This window comes from Gymnoscopelus braueri, assembly GCF_963280865.1.
Source record: "Gymnoscopelus braueri genome assembly, chromosome: 14".
Classification (NCBI taxonomy): Eukaryota; Metazoa; Chordata; class Actinopteri; order Myctophiformes; family Myctophidae; genus Gymnoscopelus; species Gymnoscopelus braueri.
The window spans coordinates 28,378,363-28,404,746 of record NC_137619.1 but is presented as its reverse complement, the minus strand read 5'-3'; the positions used below and the strand labels follow the sequence as shown (position 1 = coordinate 28,404,746).

The window sequence follows — 26,384 nt, the reverse complement described above, 5'->3', positions numbered from 1 at the left end:
AACGGAGGAGCGTCGTCGCCGTCAGCGGAGCAACAGCTGTTTCTACTGTGGCAAGTCTGGCCACTTCAAGAAGGACTGCTCTCTACTATCGGGAAAAGACGGGGGCTCTCAGTCAGGAGGGGACTGATGGGCCAGACGACACGTCACCCCTCCACCACAAGAACTCCTCTTCAAGCGCAGCTGGTCATTGAAGGTACAGTCCACTCGTTTTCTGCTTTACTAGACTCTGGCGCTGATGAGAATTTCATTGATTCCTCTGTTTGTGAAGAACTTAATATTCCCCTTGTTGATCTTGAGGTGCCACTTAAGACCAATACTTTAAGTGGGGAGTTGTTAGCCCTTGTCACCAAGAAGACTGAACCCCTAATGCTTCATCTGTCTGGTAACCACCAAGAGTTTATCAGTTTCTTCGTATTGTGCTCACCTGATGTCTCTCTGATACTTGGAATCCCTTGGCTTATGTTGCATAATCCTCATGTTGACTGGAAGTCAGGCACTATTCGTAGTTGGAGTGTCTTTTGCCATTCTTGTTGTCTCAAGTCTGCCCTGGGCCCTAACTCTCTCACTTCTTCTCCTTCAGTAACTCCTCCAGACCTGACCACTGTGCCTCCTGAGTACTATGATTTGGGGGAGGTTTTTAGTAAACAGCGGGCTCTCTCTCTCCCCCCTCACCGGCCCTATGACTGCGCCATTGAGCTGTTGCCCGACGCACCACTGCCTGGAAGCCGTCTGTATAACCTCTCTCGCCCAGAACGTGAGGCGATGGAGAACTACATCCAGACGTCCCTGACTGCCGGCCTTATTCGTCCCTCCTCATCTCCTGTGGGAGCTGGTTTTTTCTTTGTGGGGAAAAAGGATGGCAGCCTGAGGCCCTGCATCGACTACAGAGGCTTGAATAACATCACAGTCAGGAACCGTTACCCCCTTCCACTCATCAGTTCAGCGTTTGAGCCTCTTGGAGGAGCGACCATCTTCACTAAACTGGATCTGCGAAACGCCTACCACCTGGTGCGGATCCGCGACGGTGATGAGTGGAAGACGGCCTTCAACACCCCGCTAGGGCATTTCGAGTACTGTGTGATGCCTTTTGGCCTCACTAACGCCCCTGCAGTTTTCCAGGCCATGGTAAACGATGTTTTAAGGGACATGCTGAACATTTTTGTTTTTGTTTACCTAGATGACATCCTTATTTTTTCCAAGGCTTCGGCTGAACACACCCAGCATGTCCGCTTGGTCCTGCAGAGGCTCCTTGAAAACCAGCTTTTCGTGAAGGCAGAGAAGTGTGAATTTCATGTGCCTACCACCACCTATCTAGGATTCATCATCTCCGAGGGACGGATGAGTATGGACCCTTCCAAGGTGTGGGCGGTCTCTGAGTGGCCACAGCCTTCCACCCGCAAGCAGCTGCAGCGTTTCCTGGGTTTCGGAAATTTCTATCGCCGTTTCATCAGGAACTACAGCCGTGTCGCTGCCCCTCTGACGGCTCTCACCTCCACCACGACCAGGTTCAAATGGACCCCTGAGGCAGCTGCGGCCTTCCAGGAACTGAAGACTCTGTTCACTACCGCTCCCATCTTGGTTCAGCCCGATCCCTCCCGACAGTTCATTGTGGAGGTGGACGCCTCTGATGTCGGGGTCGGGGCTGTTCTCTCTCAGCGTTCCGCCACAGACCAGAAGGTCCACCCTTGTGCCTTCCTCTCCCACAAGCTGGCCTCTGCAGAGAGGAATTATGATGTGGGGAACCGTGAACTACTGGCCGTGGTCCTAGCCCTGGAGGAGTGGAGGCACTTGCTTGAAGGCGCTGTGCATCCGTTCGTGGTTTGGACAGACCATAAGAACCTGGCCTACCGTAAGTCAGCAAAACGCCTCAATTCTCGTCAAGCCAGGTGGGCGCTGTTTCTGGGACGTTTTCAGTTCACCCTGACCTACCGGCCTGGGTCCAAGAACACCAAGGCGGATGCCCTATCACGACAGTATGCTGCTGATGAGGATACAGCTCCCCCTGAGACCATCCTGCCCTCTGCCTGTGTTGTTGCTGCTCTCACCTGGGACTTCGAGTCAGCCATTCTGGAGGCCCAACGCACCCAACCAGACCCAGGCACGGGCCCCTCAGGTCGCTTGTTCATTCCTGACTCTGTGCGCTCCAAGGTTCTCCAGTGGGCTCATGCCTCCCGTGTCAACTGTCACCCTGGTAGGAACCGCACCCTTGACATTCTCCACCGTCATTTCTGGTGGCCTTCCATGGAAGCGGATGCCCGAGGCTATGTGGCGGCATGCACTGTATGCGCCCAGAACAAGACTTCTAACCGGCCCAGTACTGGCCTCCTTCGACCTCTACCTATTCCACACCGGCCCTGGTCCCACATAGCTGTGGACTTTGTTACTGGCCTGCCACCATCCGAAGGTAACTCAGTCATTCTAACCATTATTGATCGCTTCTCTAAGGCTGCTCACTGTATTGCTCTCCCTAAGCTCCCATCTGCCACTGAGACGGGTAATCTATTAGTTCAACATGTCTTCCGCATTCATGGTATTCCTACTGACATTGTTTCTGATCGTGGCCCTCAGTTCACCTCGCAGGTGTGGAGAGCCTTTTGTACTGCACTGGGTGCCACAGTTAGCCTGTCCTCAGGCTTCCACCCCCAGACCAATGGCCAGGTTGAACGATGGAACCAGGAGTTGGAGACTACACTGCGTTGCCTGGCCTCCTCTCATCAATCTACCTGGGCATCTCAGCTTGTGTGGGCGGAATATGCTCACAACTCGGCTGCCAGCACTGCCACCGGCATGTCCCCCTTCCAGTGTTCCCTGGGCTATCAACCCCCACTATTCCCAGTCGAGGAGGGGGACATTGCAGTCCCCTCAGTGCAGGCCCACCTCCGCCGCTGTCGTCGGGCCTGGAAGACTGCTCGGGCCGCCTTGCTGCGTACTTCCCGGCGGAATGAGAAGCATGCTAATCGACGACGGATTCCTGCCCCAGTGTATCAACCTGGACAGAGGGTGTGGCTGTCAACCACTGATCTGCCTCTACGTACTGAGTCCCGTAAACTGTCGCCTAGATTCATTGGACCATTCCCTATAGACAAGGTCATCAATCCGTCCGCTGTTCGTTTGGAGCTACCCCGGACCCTTCGTGTTCATCCTGTATTCCATGTGTCTCGTGTCAAGCCAGTGGTGACTAGTGCTCTGTCCCCCCCTGTTCCTCCCCCTCCTCCTCCCAGGATGCTGGACGGTGGCCCTGTCTATACGGTCAGCCGGCTGCTCGATGTTCGCCGCCGTGGTCGAGGTCTACAGTACTTGGTGGACTGGGAGGGTTACGGTCCAGAGGAGCGCTGCTGGGTCCCTCGGCGCAACATCTGCGATCCTGCTCTCATCCGGGAGTTCCGTCGTCAGAACCCGGGTGGGGCGCCTGGAGGCGCCCATTAGGGGGGGGTACTGTCATGGCAGTTTGACTGTGCTGTCTGTTCTGACTCTTCTGTTTCTATGTTCTATTAGGTTGGAGCTGCATTCCACAAGTGGGGAGGTGTGTCCTGGCAGTTACCTGGCTGTTCTCTATCCGGCAATCACCTGGCTGGCTACAAATACCTAGCTGTGGCAGCACGCTGTGCTCTGTGATAATCATTTCTTCAGCTAGTGCACACGTCTGTGCTCTCAGTACTTGGTTAGTCGAATTACTCCGGATCTGCAGATTTTTGGTTTGAGAACCTGTTCCTTTGTGGCTTTCGCTAATACTTGGTCTCTTCCCTCAGCCAGCCTGACTGCCTCCCCACACAGCTCCAACCTTTGAAGACAAGGCCTGAAGTCTGACTACCAGGAGGACTTTGGTATTATTTCCAGCTTGAGAAGTTTTGGACCTCAGTTAATTTTTGGACTTGTTTTAGTTTTACCTTTGATGCCTCCTGAGGCTTGATTGTTTTTTGAAGCCTGTTCAAAAAAAGTAATCGGAGAATAATCGCCAAGAAAATAATCGATAGTTGCAGCTCTAGTATTGATATGGTACACACACACACACACACACACACACACACACACACACACACACACACACACACACACACACACACACACACACACACACACACACACACACACACACACACACACACACACACACACACACACACACACACACACACACACAGTGTGATAGAGGAAGTCAGTGGGGGATAATGGACTTGAATGATAGGCTGAGCCTAAAGTAGTCTCTGTTAGAGTTCATTAAGATGACAGGCTCAAGAACATACACACAGCCACATAGAAAGCATTCCTTTCAGTCGGTATGAGATACACAGCACATGAAGCTACAAGCAATATTGGACTGATCCAGCTCACAGCATGGGATAATGTATCTACAGTATAAATTCACAAAACCTGTGTCACTGTGCGTGCGTGTGCGCGCGCGTGTGTGTGTGTGTCTGTCCCGTAACTCGAGCACCATCTGACCGACTGACGTCAAACTTGCCATGCGTGCCGGCGATGACAAAATACTGTATTGTGTATATTATATTTTTGTACGTGGGTTACACCATTCAGGCCAGCCCTTGTGTGTGTGTGTGTGTGTGTGTGTGTGTGTGTGTGTGTGTGTGTGTGTGTGTGTGTGTGTGTGTGTGTGTGTGTGTGGGATTGAGAGAGACGCACACCATACCAGTAGCCTTAGCATGAACCCCGCTAGTGACCTAACGCCACAACAAGCTCATATTAAAACCCTTCAAATGTCAACAAGTCATAAGCCTAAACCCTCTCAACACAAACTCTCACACAAACTCTCTCACACACACACACACACACACACTCTGATGTGTCCTTTAGTCAGCCAGCCTGGAGGGCCAGTATTGTGTATTGTGTCCAAAAATCTTAATCCGTAGCAGGAAACAAGCACCTCTAAAACCCCAAACAACAGCCTCGCAAAACAGCCCTCCGATGACAAGCAGCCGCGGTCAGCTTAAAACCAGCGAGGTCGACAGGTCAGGGTTCACAAAGTGCACAGTAATCAAGCCCGCCGTGTTATTGTCTGAATGGAACCCTTAAGGTCCTTACACACCGGGGCGATTTTTTTCATGCGAATAATACGTTGTTTTTTTTAAACCTTATAAAGTCAATGCAAGCTTCAACACCAGTTTCGCGGAGCGAAAAAAGCGTATTTTAATTATTCGGAACGAGTCCGAATTTTGCGTATATTCGCATATTCGCCGGTGTGTAACCGCCTTTATTGTTCTAATTCAAATCGACAGTGGTTCCTTTCTTATGTCACGGTAGCAGCTACAAACAATCACTAATTCAAATGTTTTCAAATTTGACTTAATTCTTCGTTGTACGACAGAGTATAACAAACGGCCTATAAAGTGGTTCAACTACATAAGACAAAACAAGTGTAGTTCATAAGAAGTGTAGGTCATAAAGTATTCAAAATGGAACTGTTTTCTCCGATTAAGGCTGCCCATGAATGTGTCACACACTTGAGAAAAAAACCTAAACATAAATATTATTATTACTTGTAGTGTTTGACGTCCAAAACCATTGACTCTAGCTTATCGTCAACTTAAGAAACAAGGTATTGTTCAAATACGGGGAGTGGGGATGTAGCAAACAACATAGCCCGGGGAGTGGGTCATGATTTTGAAGGGGGGGGTGGCATCAGTTTTAAGCTGAGTCCACACATTTTGGAAGCGGTGGGCTAATCCAGCCAGGCGTTTTAGCCTGCTATTCAGGAGGACAAGGACCCCTAGGATTTGGGCTTGTCCACACCTCAGGGGCGGGGGCGATTACAAAGATGGTCAAAAAGGTGGGTGTCGGGATGTGATCTGTGTGTGTGTGTGTGTGTGTGTGTGTGTGTGTGTGTGTGTGTGTGTGTGTGTGTGTGTGTGTGTGTGTGTGTGTGTGTGTGTGTGTGTGTGTGTGTGTGTGTGTGTGTGTGTACGCCTAGAGGGTTTCTTTCTCTCTGTTCCCCCCTTCTACATACCCCAGGGCTCTGACAGGGTCACCTCTGGGGCTTTTCAAAGCCTCCTCTCAACCAATCCTAATTGATCTCACGCATTACTTGCCCCAAATCTCTCTCCCCCCAAAAAGTCTCTGACAGAGAGACAGAGACAGAGAGACACACAGGGAGAGAGGGAGGGAGGGAGGGAGGTGACTGGCTCATTGTCTGAGGAAGGTGTTCCCCTTGCACCACTCCAGTGACTCTCCCCTCTCTCTCTCCCCACACACACACCCACACACACACACACACACACACACACACACACACACACACACACACACACACACACACACACACACACACACACACACACACACACACACACACACACACACACACACACACACACACACACACACACACACACACACACACACACACACACACACACACACCCACCCACCCACCCTAGGCATGTCTCTCCTCTCCTCCCCTTACCCTCTCCTCTCCTCTCCTCTCCTTCCCTTCTCTCCTCCAGCTGTGCTAATCCACTGGCCAGGTCAGGAACTCAGTTACCCATCTGGCCATGCACACCTCCAGCTGAGAGAAGTGGGGTAATGGATGGGTGGAAGAGAGGAGGAGACGGAGCTGCTGAGAGGGGGGGGGGGGGGGGGGGGGGGGAGGAAGTGGGCGTGTTGTGAAAAGGTGTTAGGGCTGAAAAATAGGAAGAAAAATAAAGAGATGTTGGGGGAGAGATGGGAGCATACAGTATCTGAGCATGAGAAGAATACACTGGAGAGCTCCACTGTCCCAGAGAGAGAGCACACAACCATCTCCAAAAATGAATCGATTCTGGTCTGTCTCATGTAGAGGGGGGGGGGGGTTTAATCCCTTCCAGTGGGATGCAGAGAGGTCTGCTGCTGTGAAGTCATGACCTATACGCCTTAAGCAGAGTTTGTGCCATGGACAGCCCCTAGCCATGGCCTTCGCCTCTGACCCATGACTTCCATGGAGTCATCTGGTTGGTTAAAGACCACCTATGACCTTTGCCTGAACAAATCATATGCTTGCCAAGAACCACTGCCAGACAAAGGGTCTATAACAAAAGGGAAAGGACCACGTCCATGCAGGGTGTGAGTGGATTGATTTGTTTCCTTTATAGTGGGCCTTGTAAGGCCAAACCATTTTATGGTTGATGTTTTTCCTGTGGTTAAAATAAGAGTTTTGATAGTAATAATTGCTATACATTGAGTGTTTGTTAAGTAGCAGGGGTCTCCCCGTCTCTCCAGCTCTTTAGTAAACAGCAAATTGAGATGCCAATTTTATCCAATCAGGAGAGAGAACTCATACATGATAAGCAAGTGAAAGTGAAGACAAAATTGGAACTGGAACACTATCAAATTTAAGCTGATAAATAGGAAACCTCTGCTACTGAAGTGTAGCAGTTATTATCGTGGTCTGCAGATAACATAATAAATTATCTGCAAACTAAAAGAGTCAAAAGCAGTGCAGAAAAAACTGGGGAAGCTACACAGCAGTACAACACTCACTAGAACACTAGAGTGATAAACTCAGTAGAGCGCAAATCTCAGTATATCCATCTTTCCGTCCGTCTGGGGCATGTGATAACTTTTTCTCCCAATGGAGTCAATACCCAATTCTCCCCACACATGTGTAGTCCCTGTCACTGCTAACCCCAACAGTTGGTCATGTGGTAGGGTGTAGACAAGCACGTATCTCCTCCTATACACATGTAGCTACCAGCCACTTCTTTTCACTTGACAGTGAGGAGTGGACAGTGAGAACTATATGGAGCCATATGGGACATCTCCTGTATCCTTAGCGTGAGGCCACTTGATGTACGAGTACACCCCCTGGACATGATGTCAGGATGTTGCAGGGACTTACCACTAATCCAACTCTAAATGCTGAGTGAGTACCAAGCAGGGGGGCACTGGGTACTCATTTTATAGTATTTGGTATGACTCGGCCGGGGTTCAATCGGCCGGGGATTGAACCCCGGCGTCCCAGTCTCAGGGTCAAGGCCAATTCATAGTCCAGACATAGAATACACAGATCAGACTCCACTGGGGACCCCAATGCAGACTGAGATGATGCAATAGCGGACCTCAGCATATACGTCCACCTTGGTACAGTATGTCCGCACGAAGTTCAAGCTCACAGTGAAAAGTGGTTCTTTAAACTTCACCAGAACCGGAGGGACAGGAGCATTGTAATTGGCTAGTAGTGTAGATCCCATACACCGAACGGACAGTGTGCACCCAATTGGCTAGTTCTGGTCCATAGCCTCATGGGATGTATATCCCATAGCCCTGGAGGAACGATTGCTCTGCGATTATTAATTCACAAAACTGACGTGGTTGCCAGTGACCAATTTGACAAATATTCACAAATTGGCCTTGCTTGGCCTGCTGGCAACGTGCACATTAAATAAAATATGATGCTGAACGCCTAGAAGTAGTTTGCGGGATTAGCTTCCAACAGACACACAGACACACATAAGCAATTGCAATATCTCTGCCTGCCAGGTAGAGAAAATAAAAGGTCAAATGGTATGTACTCACAGACATTGCCGGTGTTATCAAAGCTGGTGAGGACTTCGTCCACCCTGAGAGGCCCCAGGTTGTCTCTAAAAGACACAAAATATGGAGGTTTCTATCATAGCCAGGAAGAATAGTAGTCATTAGACTCACGTAGCCAGTACATCCAGATATGAAGGACCACCCTCAGTCTTTGCATTGTTAATTTAACTCTAGTGTAAAAAATTACAATATCGGCTACATTTTTGTGGAGATTAAATTAACACTGAGGATTTTTACTGTGTTGGATGTTTAAAGTTGTACAATGCAAATTCACAACTAACGATTTTTAGCAACCTCTGCTGGTCACTACCGTCACTGCATACAATTTCCGTAATCCTCGATTACCCAGAATTCCATTCGTTTTCACCGGAAGCCGGAAGCGTTTCAAAAAGCGATCTTTTAATTGTTTTATACTATCTACGGATCGTTTCTCTTAGCCAGTGGAGCATTAGTTACCATGAGCTGTGCTTTCTTTTTCTGTTCTTTTTCGATCTTCCAATCCTACATTATCTTAAAATCAGCGTGAGGTTCCTTTTTGTTAATAGCGCGGTAGTTCCTGGCCAAACAGGAAACCGTTGCGGTAGTTCCTGAGGACGTCGGCCACGACGTCATGACGTTGGCCAGGAACGTCATTTTCCCGGGAAAGTCCCCCCCGTACACGTTCAATAGAAAATATATAAATAAAAGGCTTCCGGGGGTGAAATTCACGGAGTGGGTGTTGTGAAACTTTTGCCACTCGCAAAAGATATACAATTTAACTTTAGTTTTGTTGAAAACGTTACCTAGTATTACTTTAAAGTCATGTGTAAACCTTGCACTTTGTCAGTTTTCTAACATTCTTCATAACCTATCAGTGACACAACTTATTTCATTTAATTTACTTCTATTTAAATGAAAGTGCGTGCGTGTGTGCGTACCTGAGGAAGGCACTGTATTCGGGAAAGGAGACACTTCTATACTCCACCCACTGGCCGTCTGAGGGGTCACAGGGGTAATTGGTCACAACCCTTGACCTTGTGAAAAGGTCAAAGGAGGAAAACCTGCGGACGGACACCTGCTTGATCTCTGGATTGTCCACCTGCTTCTTGCGCAACACCTGAGAAAGAGAGAGAAGTGGCATGGAACACTGACAACAATGCAGGCACACCACTCATCATGGTCAATCGCTTGGCTTACGCCTCACTCGGGCACACCTGAAGCCCACTTCTGCCAACTCAGCGCCGTCTGAGTTGCATTTTATTGATTGGATGTGAATCAGTTATGATAATTCCATCGTTATCAATATGGTAAGAGGGGCGCCCGCTGGCCTAGCGGTCCAGGCGCATACCACATATAGGCTCTTATGCAGCCTGACAACGCGATCGCGACGACCTTGGCTGCGTGTCACTCCCCGTCTCACTCTCCCTGTTTCCTATCTCTCTACACTATGTACTATCAATGAAGGCAGAAAAGCCCCAACAATATATTTTTAAAAAATCTATATGGTAAGAGAAAGGCCATCCTTGGCATCAGCATCGGACACCTAAGTAAAGGTACATTTGGCAAAGTGGCGAAATATAACGAGAAGAGCAAGAATGTGTTGGCCCAGTCAGACAGACAGACAGACAGACAGACAGACAGACAGACAGACAGACAGACAGACAGACAGACAGACAGACAGACAGACAGACAGACAGACAGACAGACAGACAGACAGATAGACAGACAGACAGATAGACAGATAGATAGATAGATAGATAGATAGATAGATAGATAGATAGATAGATAGACAGGCAGACAGACAGACAGACAGACACGTATGGAGTACCTATTCCAATCTCCGAATGCTATGGATACTATGACGGACGCATTTGTGGGAGGCAACGGTCTGACTCACAAGACTAGGTATGGAGAGATTCCTTGAATTGTTAGAATTCGCTAGTATTATCCCCACGTCTGTTACTTTCCATCACAAAGCATAATCCTTGCTATAAATCCTGAAATTAAAACACTAAAAGCATTCAAGATGGGGTTGGTTGAACCTGATCTTACCTGAAATCTATCTACCCAATTAAGTTTTGAAAGTCACAAGACTGCATCTCTACACCGGACATCTGTGATCAAACACAGAGAGAAACAGGAGTCGTACCTTCTTGCCTGGTTCCATTTCAAAGAGATTAGATCGTACTTTTTGTTTGGTCTCTGAAACTGATCCTGACCTTTCTCTTACCATTGGACACCTGGAAAGATCCGTAAATCAACTCACGTTGTTGATGTCTTTGACAGGACTTAATGTGTTTCATCATACCTTGGATCAAGACAGTCATCGGTCATATATGACAGTCTTGTATCAAGGCTAGTGCGAAACAATGATAGTTCAAATGATTCATTACACCACATTGCTCTCCTGACAGGACAAAAGCCCCATGGAAATCATGCATTATATAATCCCAGAGGAGAGAAATAGACATACTGAATATAGGTTGGCCTCTTTGCAGGGAGTTTTTCCTGCCAGCTAGCTCAAGTGTGAAAATGCCCATGTAAGGAGAAAAGCAAAGACCTGTTGCTACAGTTACAGTACCCTGTCTCCTGGTTGTAGTTTATGCAGTGACAGTCTCTTAAGCCATGTATGTAACTGGTGGTATTTGCAGTAAAAATGTAATGTAAACAATATGTTTCTCAATGTTTCTGGATAAACATTCCTCAGAGTCAGAGATATATTGCTGTCAGACTCTAGACAGTAAAATCCGCAGTGTTCAATGTGAAACTCCCGTGTGACATGCCAGCAGCACGCTCATAGAAACTGTAGGCTACATTAAATGGCACAAAATCACAAGATGTTACCTGTCTCAGCAGGGTCCATCTGGCCCGGGCCACATCAGCACCAGAGGTCGCCACGGGAGGGTTCGCGTCACCGGCATCTTTCTCCCCATTTTTGGGCGGAGAAGCCGGCCCTAACAATCCCCCGTCCATGTTATAATAACGAGGGTGGGGAATCAAAAACCGGTGGAGTGAAAGTGTAAAAAAAAATATCTGTCTCTCTACGTTTTGTCTATGTTTGTGTGTCGGTCTGCATGCAGCAGCAGTAGTCGTGGTGGTATATAATATATGCGGTCAAATGGAAGGGGTTTTGCTGCTGAATGAAACCAACTACACCAGAGCCTGAATATTCCTCCTCCTGCTGAACACCTGCAACTGTTACAGTGTTACTGTGTTACCATAAATACATTACTGTGTACAACATGCTACTTCCGCAGAAAGCTTGTCACTGCAGACAGCGCGATACATTGACGATGTAATCGTTCGGAGTCCTTCCGTTTTACGGTCCAGACTCCAGTGTAGCCCTGGAACATGACAGTCATATCATGACAGTCATGGATGAACTTCAACCTGGTGGTTGCGGTTTCCATACATCTACATAAACGTTCAAATTTCAAATATAAAGTGCTTAACCCATGACCACGGATGTTACAATTCTGTTTGGGGCCACAAAAGTACCCGTATTTTCCGTATTGTTCAATTAAAAAGCATTTTAATCCGATTGGTGGCCATTTTCTCCGTTTTTTCGTCATTGGCTTTCAACCCTTTGACCCTATCGGTTGGGAGGTGTATTGCACTCTGATACATTATACCTCTGTGAGAAAATGGCCACCAATAGGATTAAAATGTTTTTTAATTGAACAATATGGAAGATATGGGTACTTTTGAGGACCCGTATATAATTATAACATCCGTGCCCATAGGTTAAGCCCTTTATATTTTAAATGTGAACGTTTATGTAGGTATACGGGCCGTAAATAAAGAAAGTGCAAACACCAGGTTGAAGTTCATCCATGACGGTCATGATATGTCATCTTTTGCGTCGGGCGCAGCTCTGGGTGTGATTACTTGTGTCTTGCAGTAGTGAGTGTGCGTCACACACACTACTGTTGTTTAGGAATCATCCCTACACGTGTGTGTTAGTGTTCCCCGCTGCTGTCACTGTTATACTGTTTATTATGGTTGTGAGTGTTTTAATAGGAACTCATGCACTCATTTATAGGAATACTAAATGAATATTAGTGCAGAGTTTTTTTCGGAGGAAAGCTGTTTGCAGCCTAGCTGCTTATATAAACGGCATGTTTTATATTGTTGCTATATGAATGTTATTAATGGCCCTCTTCACGTCTTCTGTCCGTCTGGTTACTCGTGTTGGTAAACCAAAGTGGTCACCACGTTCAGGACTCTGGCTCTGGTCCTCCACACGTTCTATAGTGGTAAGAGTGTTGTGTTGTGTTGTGTTGTGTTGTGTTGTGTTGTGTTGTGTTGTGTTGTGTTGTGTTGTGTTGTGTTGTGTTGTGTTGTTACAAAGCAGTGGTAAGGGTGTGTTGTGTTGTTACATAGTGGTAAGGGTGTGTTGTGTTGTTACACAGCAGTGGTAAGGGTGTGTTGTGTTGTTACATAGTGGTAAGGGTGTGTTGTGTTATTACACAGCAGTGGTAAGGGTGTGTTGTGTTGTTACATAGTGGTAAGGGTGTTGTGTTGTGAGTGTTGTGTTGTTACATAGTGGTAAGGCAGGGTGTTGTTTCACTTGTGTTTTTTCTTACACAATCTTGTGTACAAGTTCCTACACAATACACAGTGGATGTACACACGTTCTCACACAATACACACAGTGGTATAGAATGTACACACATTCTCACACAATACACACAGTGGTATAGGATGTACACACATTCTCACACAATACACAGTGGTAAGGGTGTTGTGTGTACACGTTCTGACAGTGACACAGTGGTAACAGGGTGTTGTGTTTGCAAACAGAGTGTAAGTTTACGCCGGAAATGTTTAAACTTTAAACTTCATAGCCAGATCGTTGGTCATGTATTATGCAGTGTGTGTTTCTAATTACGAGGGTGACAAAACCAATCGTGTACAGGCCACAGATACGCTCTGGGAGCGGATATTGGTGAAATGGAGCCTTAGTGCCAGAATGAATGGTGAATGTGACAGATCGCTGTCTGTCAGAGAAGGGCTGTTACATTCAGGTCTGTTGTCTGTTATTGGCACTGACAGTGCACTAGGCTCAGAATACCAGTGATGGAAAAAGTACTCAAATGTTTTACTTAAGTAAAAGTTTTGATACTGCAATGTAGATATTATCTCTTATCTGTTACAAGTAGAAGTCCCGTATTAAAAATGTACTTGAGTAAAAGTACAAAAGTATCGGCATCAAAATATACTTAAAGTACCAAAAGTAAAAGTACTCATTGTGCAGAACGTCCCATTTCACAAGTTCAAAATGTATACAAAATCTTTTGAAAATAGCCGATCTACAATCTCACAATGCAACGCATTGTGAGCTTACAAATGCTTACAAATGGATAAATGCTTACAAACGGATAAATTAACACATAGGACTGAACACTGCTTAGGGACATTTTGCAGGAGGACATAACAAAAATAGCTGACATCACATTCCTCCTGAACAGCACTGCCGTTCTCACTCATTCACTAAACCCATAGTGCCAAATAAAATCATGTATTAATTGATTAATTCATTGATTGATTAATTGATTCATTTTTCAGGGTCCTTCCAACTCATCAGTGGATAGTCAGAGCTCTGGACTAGAGAGGTACAGGGACCTCCAGAAGAGTTTCATCAGGAAACTGAGGGCGACGTACCACAGGTTCTCCGATCCACCGGATCGTGCCGTTGTAAGGCTGCACTCAGTTCATTACCATTGTGTCTTCATGGCCTGCACGGAGCAGCTGCATAAAATATAACTTAATGCTTCAAAGTCAAAAACTCTTTCAAAGCATTCAAACATTTACACTTTGTCGTCTGCATTTACCCGACAACACCCTTTATCCTGAGCTCACCCCAACCAAGTGCAGCCATAGAATCAGTATAAGAAGAGTTTAGACCTATTAGTGCTCAGAGAATGTTCCTGTGATCTAAGTCAAGATAGATCACTCAAGGGGGAAGTCATTGAATTAATTCTGTAAAACACTTGTCGTGTATGGAAAGAGACGTATGGTTATCTACAGCACCCTCCATGCACAGACTAAACAGTAGGGGTTAGCAGTTACAGGGACTATACACATACTTTTGGTTAGATGTGTCACACACCATAATAGATTTAAATCTGCCTGTTTACACAGCAACAGAAATGACATACAGGAGCTGCCATTTTTATAAACTCTATTTGATCTTGAGTGACATTCAATATAACTATGGCTAAATAGGATTTCTCTTTTCTCAGGTTTGCGGCCGTCACTATGTGTACTTTGTGGAAGGTGATGGCCTCTACAGAATGGACAGCAGACACAGTCAGTACAAAACAACTCTAAAACGGAGCTGCAGGGAATAAATAAATGAATGACTCTTGTTACTGTTACTGAGTAGCTTTTTCGTGTGCTCACATTCTACATTCTAAAATCAGTGATTCTACTATCTTTTAAAGAATAAGGTACTGTAGAGGTTTGTGTTCCGTAGTTATCTTGCCATAAATACAATGTAAGGCTTCTCCCTTGTTTTTGTCTAAATGAACAATGTTTTTATATGCCTAAATATCAGTTATTTATGACATTTTGTATTTACCTTCTACAATATATACAAATTCACATCATTAAATGTGTCCAGAAACAGGTCCACTAAGTCATGTAACATTAATTCTACTTGAGTTGGATGCTCTAGTACTCTTTCCACTTCTGTGTGTAGCTGCCTGTCAGTTTAGCTTGCTCCCCGTTGACCCTGTTGGAGCCTGAATACAAAGAGCTCTGGCTAAAAGGAATAACCACAGAATATATATATAGATTCATATGTTCTGTTATAGTCAAAAGCCATACACTTAAGAGGCATTCACACAAACAATTGTACCTTCAACCCAGAAACCAATTTTATATGGTGCAGCTCAATTATTTAATCTTCAGTTAAGAAACCGACTTCTGACTTGTTGTTATTGGACACAAATATTGACTGGACCTGCACCTTTCATAACAATTTTATCCTTAAATTGAGTCAGTACAGAGTAGGATTGGAATTTGAAGTCAAATCACAATTCATTATTATGGTGTGCAGGTATTAAATCGCAGCACTATCTTCTCATACAGTTCTGCATCCTTATTATGTTGACTGAGGCTTTGCACTATTAGGAGAATTCAGTGGTAAATGGGTCTGTTTGCTGCTCCCTTGGTGTTAAGATGAGCCTGACCCAGAGGAAGTGCTGTATCTGGGACAGTGCTCCAGTGGGACAGAGGGAAACAGAGAAGAGAAGTGGACCATCCAGAGAGTACGGCTGTCCCCACAGGAGAAACACCTTGCTGTCACACTCAAGACTCCTCATAGAGAGGAGCCAAGGTGAATAGTAATGTAGAATCCAATAGAACACATGCTTTATTAATACAGTTTGATACTTTCAATCAGCATGGATGATCCTGCATGCTGGCACACAGAAACATCTAGCTGAAAGCTGCCTTTAGCCTGGATCTATGACACATAGGGGTCATAGAGGGGTCCATTCCCCAGCAATGATGGGCATATTTTAATCAATAATCCAACTAAATCATCTCCTCTCTTCCTTGATTTTTCTTTCTTCCTTTTTTAGTGTGATTTCAGTAAATACATACATATAAAGGAGGTATGTGTTGATTTGTGCAACTTAGGACGTTTAGAGAAAACATGACAAACGTTAAATGTTAATGTTCGGTCAGAGCAATCAATGCTTTCAGATGTAATATTTGAGATGTGTTCCTTTGTCTGGCATATTTGATGTTGTAACAGTTATTGGGTCAATCACTTCCCAGGTGTGTAGTGGTAAAGCTAGGAGAAGGACCTTCTCCTCTGTTGGACCCCTCGCAGAGCATACTCACTTTGGACAAGGTCTTCAGCTTTGGTAAGATACAGTTGGTCGTACTGACACTGTTTAAATACTGTGCACAGTCAGTGTGTGAGTTTTTTCACACCTGGCTCCAAAATAATAATGTTTTCTAGTGCTTATTCCACAACAGTTGCATATGGTTTTAACATTTTGTGGTTCTATGTGGCGCACTGTAACTTTCTCCCTGTTTACACAGAAGATTAACTTTGATTTCAGCTAGAGATTTAGTGTAAAGGCCTGGCCTGTTGAGCTGGTACATTATTTCATTTGTTTATAGCAAACAGTAGCAGGAGCCACAGTAGAAGAAATATGCTGAATTTGTGTATTTGTGTGTGTGTGTGTGTGTGTGTGTGTGTGTGTGTGTGTGTGTGTGTGTGTGTGTGTGTGTGTGTGTGTGTGTGTGTGTGTGTGTGTGTGTGTGTGTGTGTGTGTGTGTGTGTGTGTGTGTGTGTGTGTGTGTGTGTGTGTGTGTGTGTGTGTGTGTGTGTGCGCGCTCAGAGTGGGCCACAGATGAGGTTCTGTTTTACACCAGTCAGGAGGGTTTACGCTGCAGCAGAGTGTTTCGTCTGGACCTGACCTCGAATGGAACGAGAACCAGCCTGGTATATGAGGACACACAACCACAGTAAGCATTGGCACGTTCAGGATGTGTGTTGCTGTAGCTGTGAGTTCTTCAGCTCTCCACATAATAGTAAAATGTGCCAATTTGCACAAAATGCCATTTTGATTTTAGAGTGTTTTTAGATTGAGTTTTGGGTCAGAGAATAACTTATTACCGTGGAGTATCTTCACAAGTATCATGAGTGTGGCATATTGATTGTTTATCGCTACTTTCTCTGACCCAGTTACAGTTTTGTTCAACGTTTTTCCCTTTCCTCTTTCCCTCTGTCTCTCCCCCAGTGTGTTTGTGGAAGTGTGTCTTTCCAGAGACAGGCGTTTAATAACCATCAACTGCAACAGCAAGACCAGTTCGGAGGTGTGGCTTATTGATGTAAAAACACCCACTTTAGAGGCCCTTCTGGTTCAACCACGTCTACCAGAACTCCTGTACCATGTAGAGCACTGGAGGGGGTGGCTGGTCATACTGGTCAACACAGGCCCTGGACAGGAGTATCAGGTACTGTAGTTTACGATTCAGACAGAAGAATCTAATGTATACAGTACACACGACACACACAAATATAATATATTTGTGGAGTATATTATAGTCATACTAGCAACAGTCAAGAATTAATTAGGCTGTTAAGCAGTTTTCATTCACACATATATCACATTCTACAAGGATTCATAACAAAGGTTTCTCCAAGAATCCTACACTTACTGTATCATTTAATCTCTTATCTCCTCTCCTAGGTGGTGAAGGCCCCTCTGTCTGCTCCGTCCATGGGGTCCTGGGAGCCGGTGTATGTCCCAGGCCCCCACACCACCATCAAGGACATGGAGGTGATGGGGGACCAGTGTGTGCTGACTATCAGAGAGTCAACGGGCCAGCTGGCACTGACTGTGGTCACACTGGCTCAGCCCAAGCAGCCATACACTATACAGGTTAATAGGAAATCATAGACATTTCTTTGTTTCATTCTTTCTTTCCTGTCTTGCGCAATCAGTTTATTCATTCTTTATGCCCTCTATTTCCATAGCTCCCCTCCTGGGCCTGTGCTATTGAAACTAAGCCTCCAGGTCTAACAGACCACCACAGTATGCTGGAGGTCCTGCTGTCATCTCCAGTGTGCCCCCCAGTGCCTTACCACCTGTACCCCTGTGATGGCCTCCTCTTATCGGCCACAGGAGAGGACGGCGCCTCCTCAGAGAACCAGAGTCGGGGCAATTATTCAACCACACGCCTAGAGGCCCACAGCCAAGTAGGAGCACTTGAACAGACACAGGAGACATGCATGCACTCAGTGCGCGCACACACACACCGACACACACACACACACACCGACACACACACACACACACACACACACACACACACACACACACACACACACACACACACACACACACACACACACACACACACACACACACACACACACACAGTACAGGTATCTGTGGTGGTACGGTGGCAGAGGTCTCAAGTGTCCACTCTGTCTACAATTAGCCACCATGGAAAGAATATCTCTATCTGTACAGCCAGTATCTCCCTTTCTCTCTCTCTGTTGATCTTTATCTCTCTGTTTTTTTTTATCTTGTTCTCTCTTCCCTTGCTGTTTCCCCCTATCTGAGTGGACGACAGTGGATCAGGAGGTAGAACGGTTCCTGGTTCGATCCCCTGCTTAGTATCAAAGTGTCCTTGAGCAAGACATTGAACCCCAATTGCTCCCCAAGCGCTGTTCAAGAGTTGCCCACTGGTCCTAATAGTTAAAATGGGTTAAATGTAGAGGTACTTGTACTTGTGCAATTGTACTTGGCTAATACCCCAACAACTAAAGGGGACACATGTATTATTGTTACTTATTATCTTTCCAATCTCTCCGTTCCCTCTCCATCCCTACTGTATCTCTTTTTTCCCCACGGCATCCCTCTCTCTTGCTCCCTCCATCTGTCTCTGCAGGATGGCACAATGGTACCAGTAACTGTGTTCCATACAGTACCTGTGGAGTGTCTGAAGGGGGCGCCACTGCTTGTCCATGTCTACGGATCCTACGGCAGGGACCTCAGCATGGACTTCAGCCCAGAGAGAAGGCTATTACTGGAGCAGGGCTGGGTACTGGCCTACTGCCATGTAAGGTAAGACGGACAGACACATAAACACACAATATAAACCGGGGGAAAAAAGCTCAAGTATGGTCCAGAATTCTGCCTTTCATTCTGCATTCCATCCTTCTGACTGGATCTGTGTTTTCCATCTTTCCACCCTCCAGAGGCGGAAGTGAGCGAGGTCTGTCCTGGCACAGACAGGCCAGGGTGGAGGGGAAGCGGAGAGGAGTGGAGGACCTCCTGGCCTGTCTCCGTCACCTCTCCTCTCTTGGAGTCTCCTCTCCCTCGCTCACCGCCCTCACTGCCCGCAGTGCCGGGGCCGTGCCTGCGGGGGCACTCTGCAACACACACCCTCACCTGCTACGGGCCATCACACTGCAGGTGACACGGTCAAGCATCTTGGGGAAGGGGCGTGTGTGTGGGCGTGGGCGTGGGCGTACGTGTGTGTGTGTGTGTGTGTGTGTGTGTGTGTGTGTGTGTGTGTGCGCTCGCGTGTGTGTGAATGTAAGGATGTTTTTGTGCATTAAAGGAGCACAGAGAGTCTGAACACTGTACTGTGTACAGCACTTCATCAGATGACAACACACACATGCTGAGCTCCCCTTCCTCCCTGTGTCCAGGCTCCCTTCCTGGATGTGTTGGGCACCATGGTGGACCCCGGGCTCCCTCTGACTGTGGAGGAGAGGGAGGAGTGGGGAGACCCCCTGGCAGACCCTGAGCACAGACTCGCCATCGCCTCCTACTGTCCCTGTCACAACATTACTCCTCAGGTACAGGGAGAAATATTTGATTAGTGTGTCACATTATTGTTCCTTTTGATGTTCACTGAAGCATCTTAGTAGACTTCTTGGGGTGTATCTGGTGGGGATTATTTCTGAAAGGAAAAAGAGAGAGCTTTTCTTTTTTAGAAAAGCACAATCTAAACCCTGTTTAGATGACCATCTACTGTGTTCACCGGAAGCGCCATGAAGGACGGCCGCATTCGTACATGCTCCGTAACATCGCAACGTTTTTCCATCTTTTTAGTATTTTTTAGCCTTCTCTTCTTTCCCTACACCGTCGCGTGTCTAAGGAGTTATGACAGACAAGCACTTATGGACATTAGCACAGCGATTACACACAGAATTCCGGACTTTTTTGCTGAAAACCTTCCACTCGGCTGGGTGGGGGGTGGGGTCCCCTTTGTTCCGGCTGGATCAACAAACCCCCGACGAAAAAGACCGTGGCGAAGAGGCACTAGAGCGGGAGTTCTCGTAAGAACAACAAAACGTGGATATAAACCTGCACTGCCTTCAATCCTGCTAGCGAACGTTAGATCTCTGTGTGAATCAAGAACAGTGACCACTATGGACGACTTACTGGCGCGCGTTAAATACAACGCAGAGACGAGGAGGACTTGTGTTGTTGTGCTAACAGAGACGTGGCTAACGGAGTTAGCATCTGATTCTTCTATCACTCCTCCTGGCTTCACCGCGTATAGGAAGGACAGAGATCCTGTACTGAGCGGTAAGCAACGTGGGGGGGGAGTTTGTGCCTTGATCAACAACAACTGGTGCAAAGATGTTAAAATCCTAGACAGTCACTGCTCACCAGACCTTGAACTTTTAATCATAGCCTGCCGTCCTTTCTACCTACCACGCGACTTCAGCATCGTGATTGTAGCCGTTGTTTACATTCATCCTGGAGCTAATAAGGACACAGCTATGAGGGAATTACACCAGGCGATCAGTGCACAAGAAAATCGCCACCCGGACTGCGCAGTCATCTGCCTAGGCGACTTCAACCGGACAGACTTAAAAAAGGTCTTTCCCAAATTCCACCAGCATGTCGCCTGCAGTACCCGTGGTGACAATATTCTTGACCACTGCTACACGCCCTTCAAGGATGGATACAAAGCTCTCCGCCGCCCACCGCTAGGAAGCTCTGACCACGACGCCATCCAGCTGCTACCTGCCTACAAACAGAGGCTAAAAAGGGAGCCGGTCGTTGAGAAGGAAATCCGAATCTGGTCTGAGGACACAGACGCTATGCTACAATCCTGCTTCTACCAGACTGACTGGGGGATGTTTAAGAACGCCGCTGGGAATAACATCAACGAACTCTCAGACTCAGTCACTGGCTTTATCAGCAAGTGCATAGATGACATAGTCCCAAAAAAGACAGTTCGGATCTATCCCAATCAGAAACCATGGATGGACAGCGGAGTACGTGCACATCTGCATGAACGGGACGCTGGTTTCAAATCTGGCGACGTGGAAACGCGCAACACGACGCGCGCGGCCCTAAACAGCGCCATCAGGAAGGCGAAAAAGGCCTACACAAAAAAGATGCAAGACAAACTCAGCAGTGGCGACATCAGGAGCACATGGCAGGCAGTACACACCTTGACAGACTGCAAATCAAGAACCAGAAGCGAGGTGAACCCGCCTGCCTCCCTCCCCAACGAACTGAACACTTTCTACGGCCGGTTTGAGATCAGCTCCAACCGCGGCAGCCAAGCGGGGCCATCAGCAGCACCAGCAGAGGAGAACCCTCCTCTAACCATCTCGGAGAGAGAAGTGCGTACAGCCTTCACACGGGTCAACATCCACAAGGCAGCCGGACCTGATGGGATTCCAGGCCGGGTCCTTAAGACATGTGCAGACCAGCTGGCGGGTGTCTTCGCTGACATCTTTAACCTCTCCCTCTCCCTGGCTGTGGTCCATGCAGGGTTCAAAATGTCAACCATTGTGCCCATTCCCAAAAAGGCCAAAGTGACATGCCTGAACGACTGGAGACCTGTTGCTCTCACCCCGATCGTCAGCAAGTGTTTCGAGAAACTGGTGAGGGAATACATCAGCTCCACGCTACCTGCCTCGCTGGATCCGTGGCAGTATGCATACCGCAAAAACAGATCCACCGACGACGCTATTGCCATGGCTCTCCACACCGTCCTCTCGCACATGGACAACAAGCTGCTGAAGGACAAATATGTACGTATGCTGTTCGTGGACTACAGCTCAGCATTCAACACCATTGTCCCAGCAATACTTGACAAAAAGCTCAGACACCTAGGGCTACACCCAAGCATGTGCGACTGGATACAGGACTTCTTGTCCAACCGACATCAGGTGGTGAGAATGGGCAGCATCACATCCGACCCCCTGACCCTCAACACCGGAGCACCCCAGGGATGCGTGCTGAGCCCTCTCCTCTACTCCCTGTACACGTATGACTGCATAGCCACACATGTCTCCAACACCATCATAAAGTACGCGGACGACACGACAGTGATAGGCCGAATCGTCAACAACGACGAGTCTGACTACAGAGAGGAGATCAAATCACTGGCACACTGGTGCCGTGAGAACAACCTCTCTCTCAACGTCGACAAGACCAAAGAACTGATCGTGGACTTCAGGAGGCCGCGGAGAGACCATGCGCCCATCCTCATCGACGGTGCTGCAGTGGAAAGGGTCAGCGAGTTCAAGTTCCTCGGAGTACACATCGAGGAGGACCTCAAATGGGAGACGCACTCCACACACGTGAGGAAAAAGGCTCAGCAGCGACTGTACTGGCTCCGCCGCCTGAAGAAGCTCGGAGTAGGACGTCGCATCCTCAGGCTGTACTACAACAGTTCTGTTGAAGGCATCCTAACAGGCTGTGTCACGGCCTGGTACGGGAACTGCACTGCCCGAGAAAAGGTCAGCCTACAACGAGTAGTGCGATCGGCAGAGCGGATAATGGGAATCGAGCTCCCAGCGCTCCAGGAACTGTACAAAAAGCGGTGCGTGGTCAAAGCCAAGCGCATCATCAAGGACAAGCACCACCCAAGTCACAGACTGTTCAACCCCCTACAACGACCGCGACCGGGCAAGGGGCTCTACCGCAGTATCAAGAGTTCCACCACCAGATTTTGGTGTAGTTTCAATCCAGCCGCTGTCAGAATGCTGAATGGGGCATAAGCCTGGATGAGTTCAGCAGCCTGACAACAGGCGGCGCAGACTTTTCTGGCTCTTCCTGAACACACCTGTGGATTATACCAGGGACAATTACTTGGACTTTAGCCCCCCCTCGGACACACCTGTGGACTACACCAGGTACAAATGACTTTTTGTTGCACTCCCTCATGGAGCTACATGCGGATTATACTAGGGTCAGTCCACTCTAGGTGGACACGCACTGACCTTTTGCACCTTAATCCCTTGTATAACGCACTGACTTTTTTTGGGTCTTTTTATTGTGCTCCTTTTCCTCTAAGCACCTTAACGTCCTTTGTCTATCATGCACAGTATAAGTATAACATGCACAGTATACAATACATTGCTGCTATGCTCAGGCACCTTAGTTTAGTTTTTTAGTTTTTTTATTATCTCAGGTAATTTGTAAATATGTAGATAACTTGTCTGGCCTTCTGTTGCTCTCTTGTTTTTGATCTCCTTCCCACCTGCCCCCCACCCTCTTCTTCTCCCCCCCCCCCCTCTTCTTTCTATGGAAACTAACGTTGCGATGGGAACGATGTACAAAAAAGAATTTCACCCACTTTTTTACCTTGTAAACCTGTGATGTGACAATAAAACTGATTCTGATTCTGATTCTGATTCTGATACTGTCCCATAGTTTGCCCTTATCCTATATCTTGTATTTTGGAATAATAGAATGGCCAGTGTTTCCTGTTTTGTCTGTGTGTGTGTGTGCGTGTGTGTGTGTGCGTGTGTGTGTGTGTGTGTGTGCATGGGTGTGAGACAGCATTACCCTTCCATGTTGCTCACAGCCTACAGCGGAGATGTCAGAATACCCCTGGTAGGGGTCCTCAAGTACACCGAGAGACTGAAGAAAGCTATTCATCTATACTTGCGCACACACCCTGCATCAGGTAACCACACAAAATAAACATTCAGCATTACAGTTCACTCATGATAAATATGTGTTTGTGCAGACATGTATGTATATCTTAGGGTGTGAGAGGTCCGGGACATGGCATGTACTCCTGCACGTCTTTGACAGAATGCAAATCAGTCAGCCAGTACTTTTTGATTGAGTCTGCAGCGCTACACAAATCGGATCAGGTTTGTCTAAAAACTGAGTAAATGGCAAATTTCCGCATCATCACTCACAGCATCTATCACTCACCCCAAGGTCAAAACTGAATTTGACCGCCATGATTTTAAGTGGGCCTCATTTAACCACTTTATTAGACATGATTAACTGATAAATTAGAATGTTTTCTACAATGTTCCTGTACATCATCCACCTTGTTTTGCTGGCGTTTCTCCATAAGAAGCAGCTTTAATAGTTATGACTTCAACCTCTAAATAGTAGTGTCTGAGATAATTTTTATAGGGAGACAATAGTAATGGATTCTGAGCACTGCAAGTTTAGCTCGACACCAATGAATTGAAGTGCAGGTCACCTTGTAGCACCTACTGTACCGCGCTTGCGTGTGTGTGTGTGTCAGCAAAACGCTCTGATTCCCTCTCCCCCAGCTACCATTTGCAGACGGTCTTTCTCCCTCTCACTCTTAATCTCACACCAACACATGGGTTGTACTCCTCTTTACACCCTTCTCATATTGTCTTCTCTCCCTACATCTCAAATGCCCATGCAGACTTATCTATCTCCCTCTTTCTCTACCTCACACACACAGTTAAAGTCTGCGTGTGTCTCCCCTAATCTCCCTCCCTCCCTTGCTCTCCCAAGTCTTTGATAAAGTGCTGATGGCATAGACACACACACGTACTCAGTCAGTCACACGGCAGGCCTATTAGCATGGTAAAGAGATAGCATATCGCAGCGAGAGAGAGATTAGACACCACAGCCAGGGAGCTGTCAAGGTCAAGACCGCAGCTTGTGAAACAGCGAGAAAGAGAGAGAGAGAGTGGTACAGAGGAGATGAAGAGTGGGTGAATATGCAGGATGGGGGGGGCATATCAGATGTAAGCATGAGTGAAAGAGGAGTATAGATGCAATGCGGAGGTGGAGAGAGAAACAGGATTATGGCAGATAGGATCAGGAGAGAGAGAGAGCAAATAAAGCTATAAAGTACAGTGAAATAAGACAAATATCAGAGATATTTTTCAGGATAACCGCTCCTCCGCCTTCTCTCCTCTAATCCTTTAGTTTTCCTCTCTCACCTTTGCACCCTCTCTCTCTCTTTCAGACTGTGTACCTAATGTGGTTCTGAACATCCAGCCAGGAGCGGATCACTTTGGCCCAGAGGACTTCGACCTGGTCTTGAAGGAGGTAACAGGCTTTCTGTCAAGTGGCGTGAAGGTGTTATTATATAGATGTACTGTAGGAAAAAAACAGCTAACTAGTAATGCAGATCGTAATCTCGACAAAACACTGTATCTGTGTGCCTGACCTTTGCAAATTAAATGAGGTTATATCATTAGACTGGTCAGAGTATATGCCATACACTCTATTCAGGGATTTGTCAACAGTATGCATCAATGGCTGTAATAAAAGCACCACTCTAGTGCCATAACCTTGCTTTATTGGCTTTTAGTAGTGTTTATAGTGGGACATTTTGGACTCTATTATTACCATAATGTGAGCATGACAGAGATATCAGTATTGTGTAATAGTGTAGAAACCAGATTAACTCACTTAAAATGCAACAATAAAACCTTTTACCATGGTTGAGTCATTCTGGTTTAAATTTCAATTGTAGCATCTGTTTATTTCACAGCCATACATAGGAAGTCTCAAACTTTCTCAAATGCAAAACGCAGGATATGCTTTATTATCAAAAGGTTAAACTTGTCTCCAAACTGACAGGTCCGTTCTGTGTCTCCTCTCCCCAACCCAGAGCGCACTCCAGATGGCCTTCTTCTACGCAGAGCTGGGCTTGGAGCCTCCACGTCATCCACCCAAGAGGAAACGGAGGTAGCTGGGAATGTCCAGTAGGCAGACATCCAAACCACAATCACCACTCCAGATCATCAATCATAACACCAAAGACCACTACTATGTGGACAAAGTTGAAGCTAGATGCAAAAAAAACTCAATGTAGAAGAGAAGATGGCATGGCAAGGATGCTGCAGGCACCCTCCGGGGGTACATTTCCTTTGAGGTCGAATGCACACTAAGCAACTAGAATAAGCAAGATGCTGTACATATACAGTGTTTTTGTATGGTGAGATTGACAAGAGACCTTACAACCATGCAATTATTTTTCAAATAAACTTCTCAATCAACTGTTAAGCTTTGAGATGCAAGGGCTTTTGAAGACATGATAGACAGCTTCACTAAGGTGGTTAATTCAGTCCCTGAAAACATGTAATAAATCCTATAAGGTGAAAACATTGCTGAAAATCCTATTTTAGCCTATACAGT

The 26,384-nt window shown here is 46.7% G+C and overlaps 2 protein-coding genes across 2 annotated transcripts in view; one reads left to right on the top strand and one right to left on the bottom strand.

The window, feature by feature from the left end:
* camkmt (calmodulin-lysine N-methyltransferase) overlaps positions 1 to 11,739 on the bottom strand; it is a 140,906-nt gene extending 129,167 nt beyond the window's left edge. Inside the window, exons 1-3 of the mRNA XM_080450421.1 lie at positions 11,344 to 11,739; positions 9,438 to 9,616; positions 8,503 to 8,567 (exon numbers count right to left, since the gene is read on the bottom strand). Coding sequence (XP_080306547.1) covers positions 8,503 to 8,567; positions 9,438 to 9,616; positions 11,344 to 11,472 — 373 coding nt within the window. The 5' untranslated portion in view covers positions 11,473 to 11,739. The remainder of the gene's footprint in view (positions 1 to 8,502; positions 8,568 to 9,437; positions 9,617 to 11,343) is intronic.
* Positions 11,740 to 12,457: 718 nt separating this feature from the next.
* Positions 12,458 to 26,379, top strand: prepl (prolyl endopeptidase like). The gene is made up of 15 exons (XM_080449205.1): positions 12,458 to 12,755; positions 14,068 to 14,196; positions 14,745 to 14,811; positions 15,685 to 15,841; positions 16,288 to 16,376; positions 16,860 to 16,986; positions 17,262 to 17,478; positions 17,715 to 17,906; positions 18,002 to 18,223; positions 18,922 to 19,097; positions 19,232 to 19,448; positions 19,688 to 19,837; positions 23,796 to 23,922; positions 25,207 to 25,289; positions 25,858 to 26,379. The coding sequence occupies exons 1-15, from the start codon at positions 12,642 to 12,644 to the stop codon at positions 25,936 to 25,938; spliced, it is 2,148 nt and encodes a 715-aa protein (XP_080305331.1). The 5' UTR covers positions 12,458 to 12,641; the 3' UTR covers positions 25,939 to 26,379.
* The last annotated feature ends 5 nt before the right edge of the window (positions 26,380 to 26,384 follow it).

Excerpts from the sequence above, each read along its gene's own strand:
- prepl (XM_080449205.1), top strand. The coding sequence starts at position 12,642 with ATGTTATTAATGGCCCTCTTCACGTCTTCTGTCCGTCTGGTTACTCGT. Across the intron at positions 12,756-14,067 it reads CCTCCACACGTTCTATAGTG|GGTCCTTCCAACTCATCAGT; the intron begins GTAAGAGTGTTG and ends TTCATTTTTCAG. Across the intron at positions 23,923-25,206 it reads GCGCACACACCCTGCATCAG|ACTGTGTACCTAATGTGGTT; the intron begins GTAACCACACAA and ends TCTCTCTTTCAG.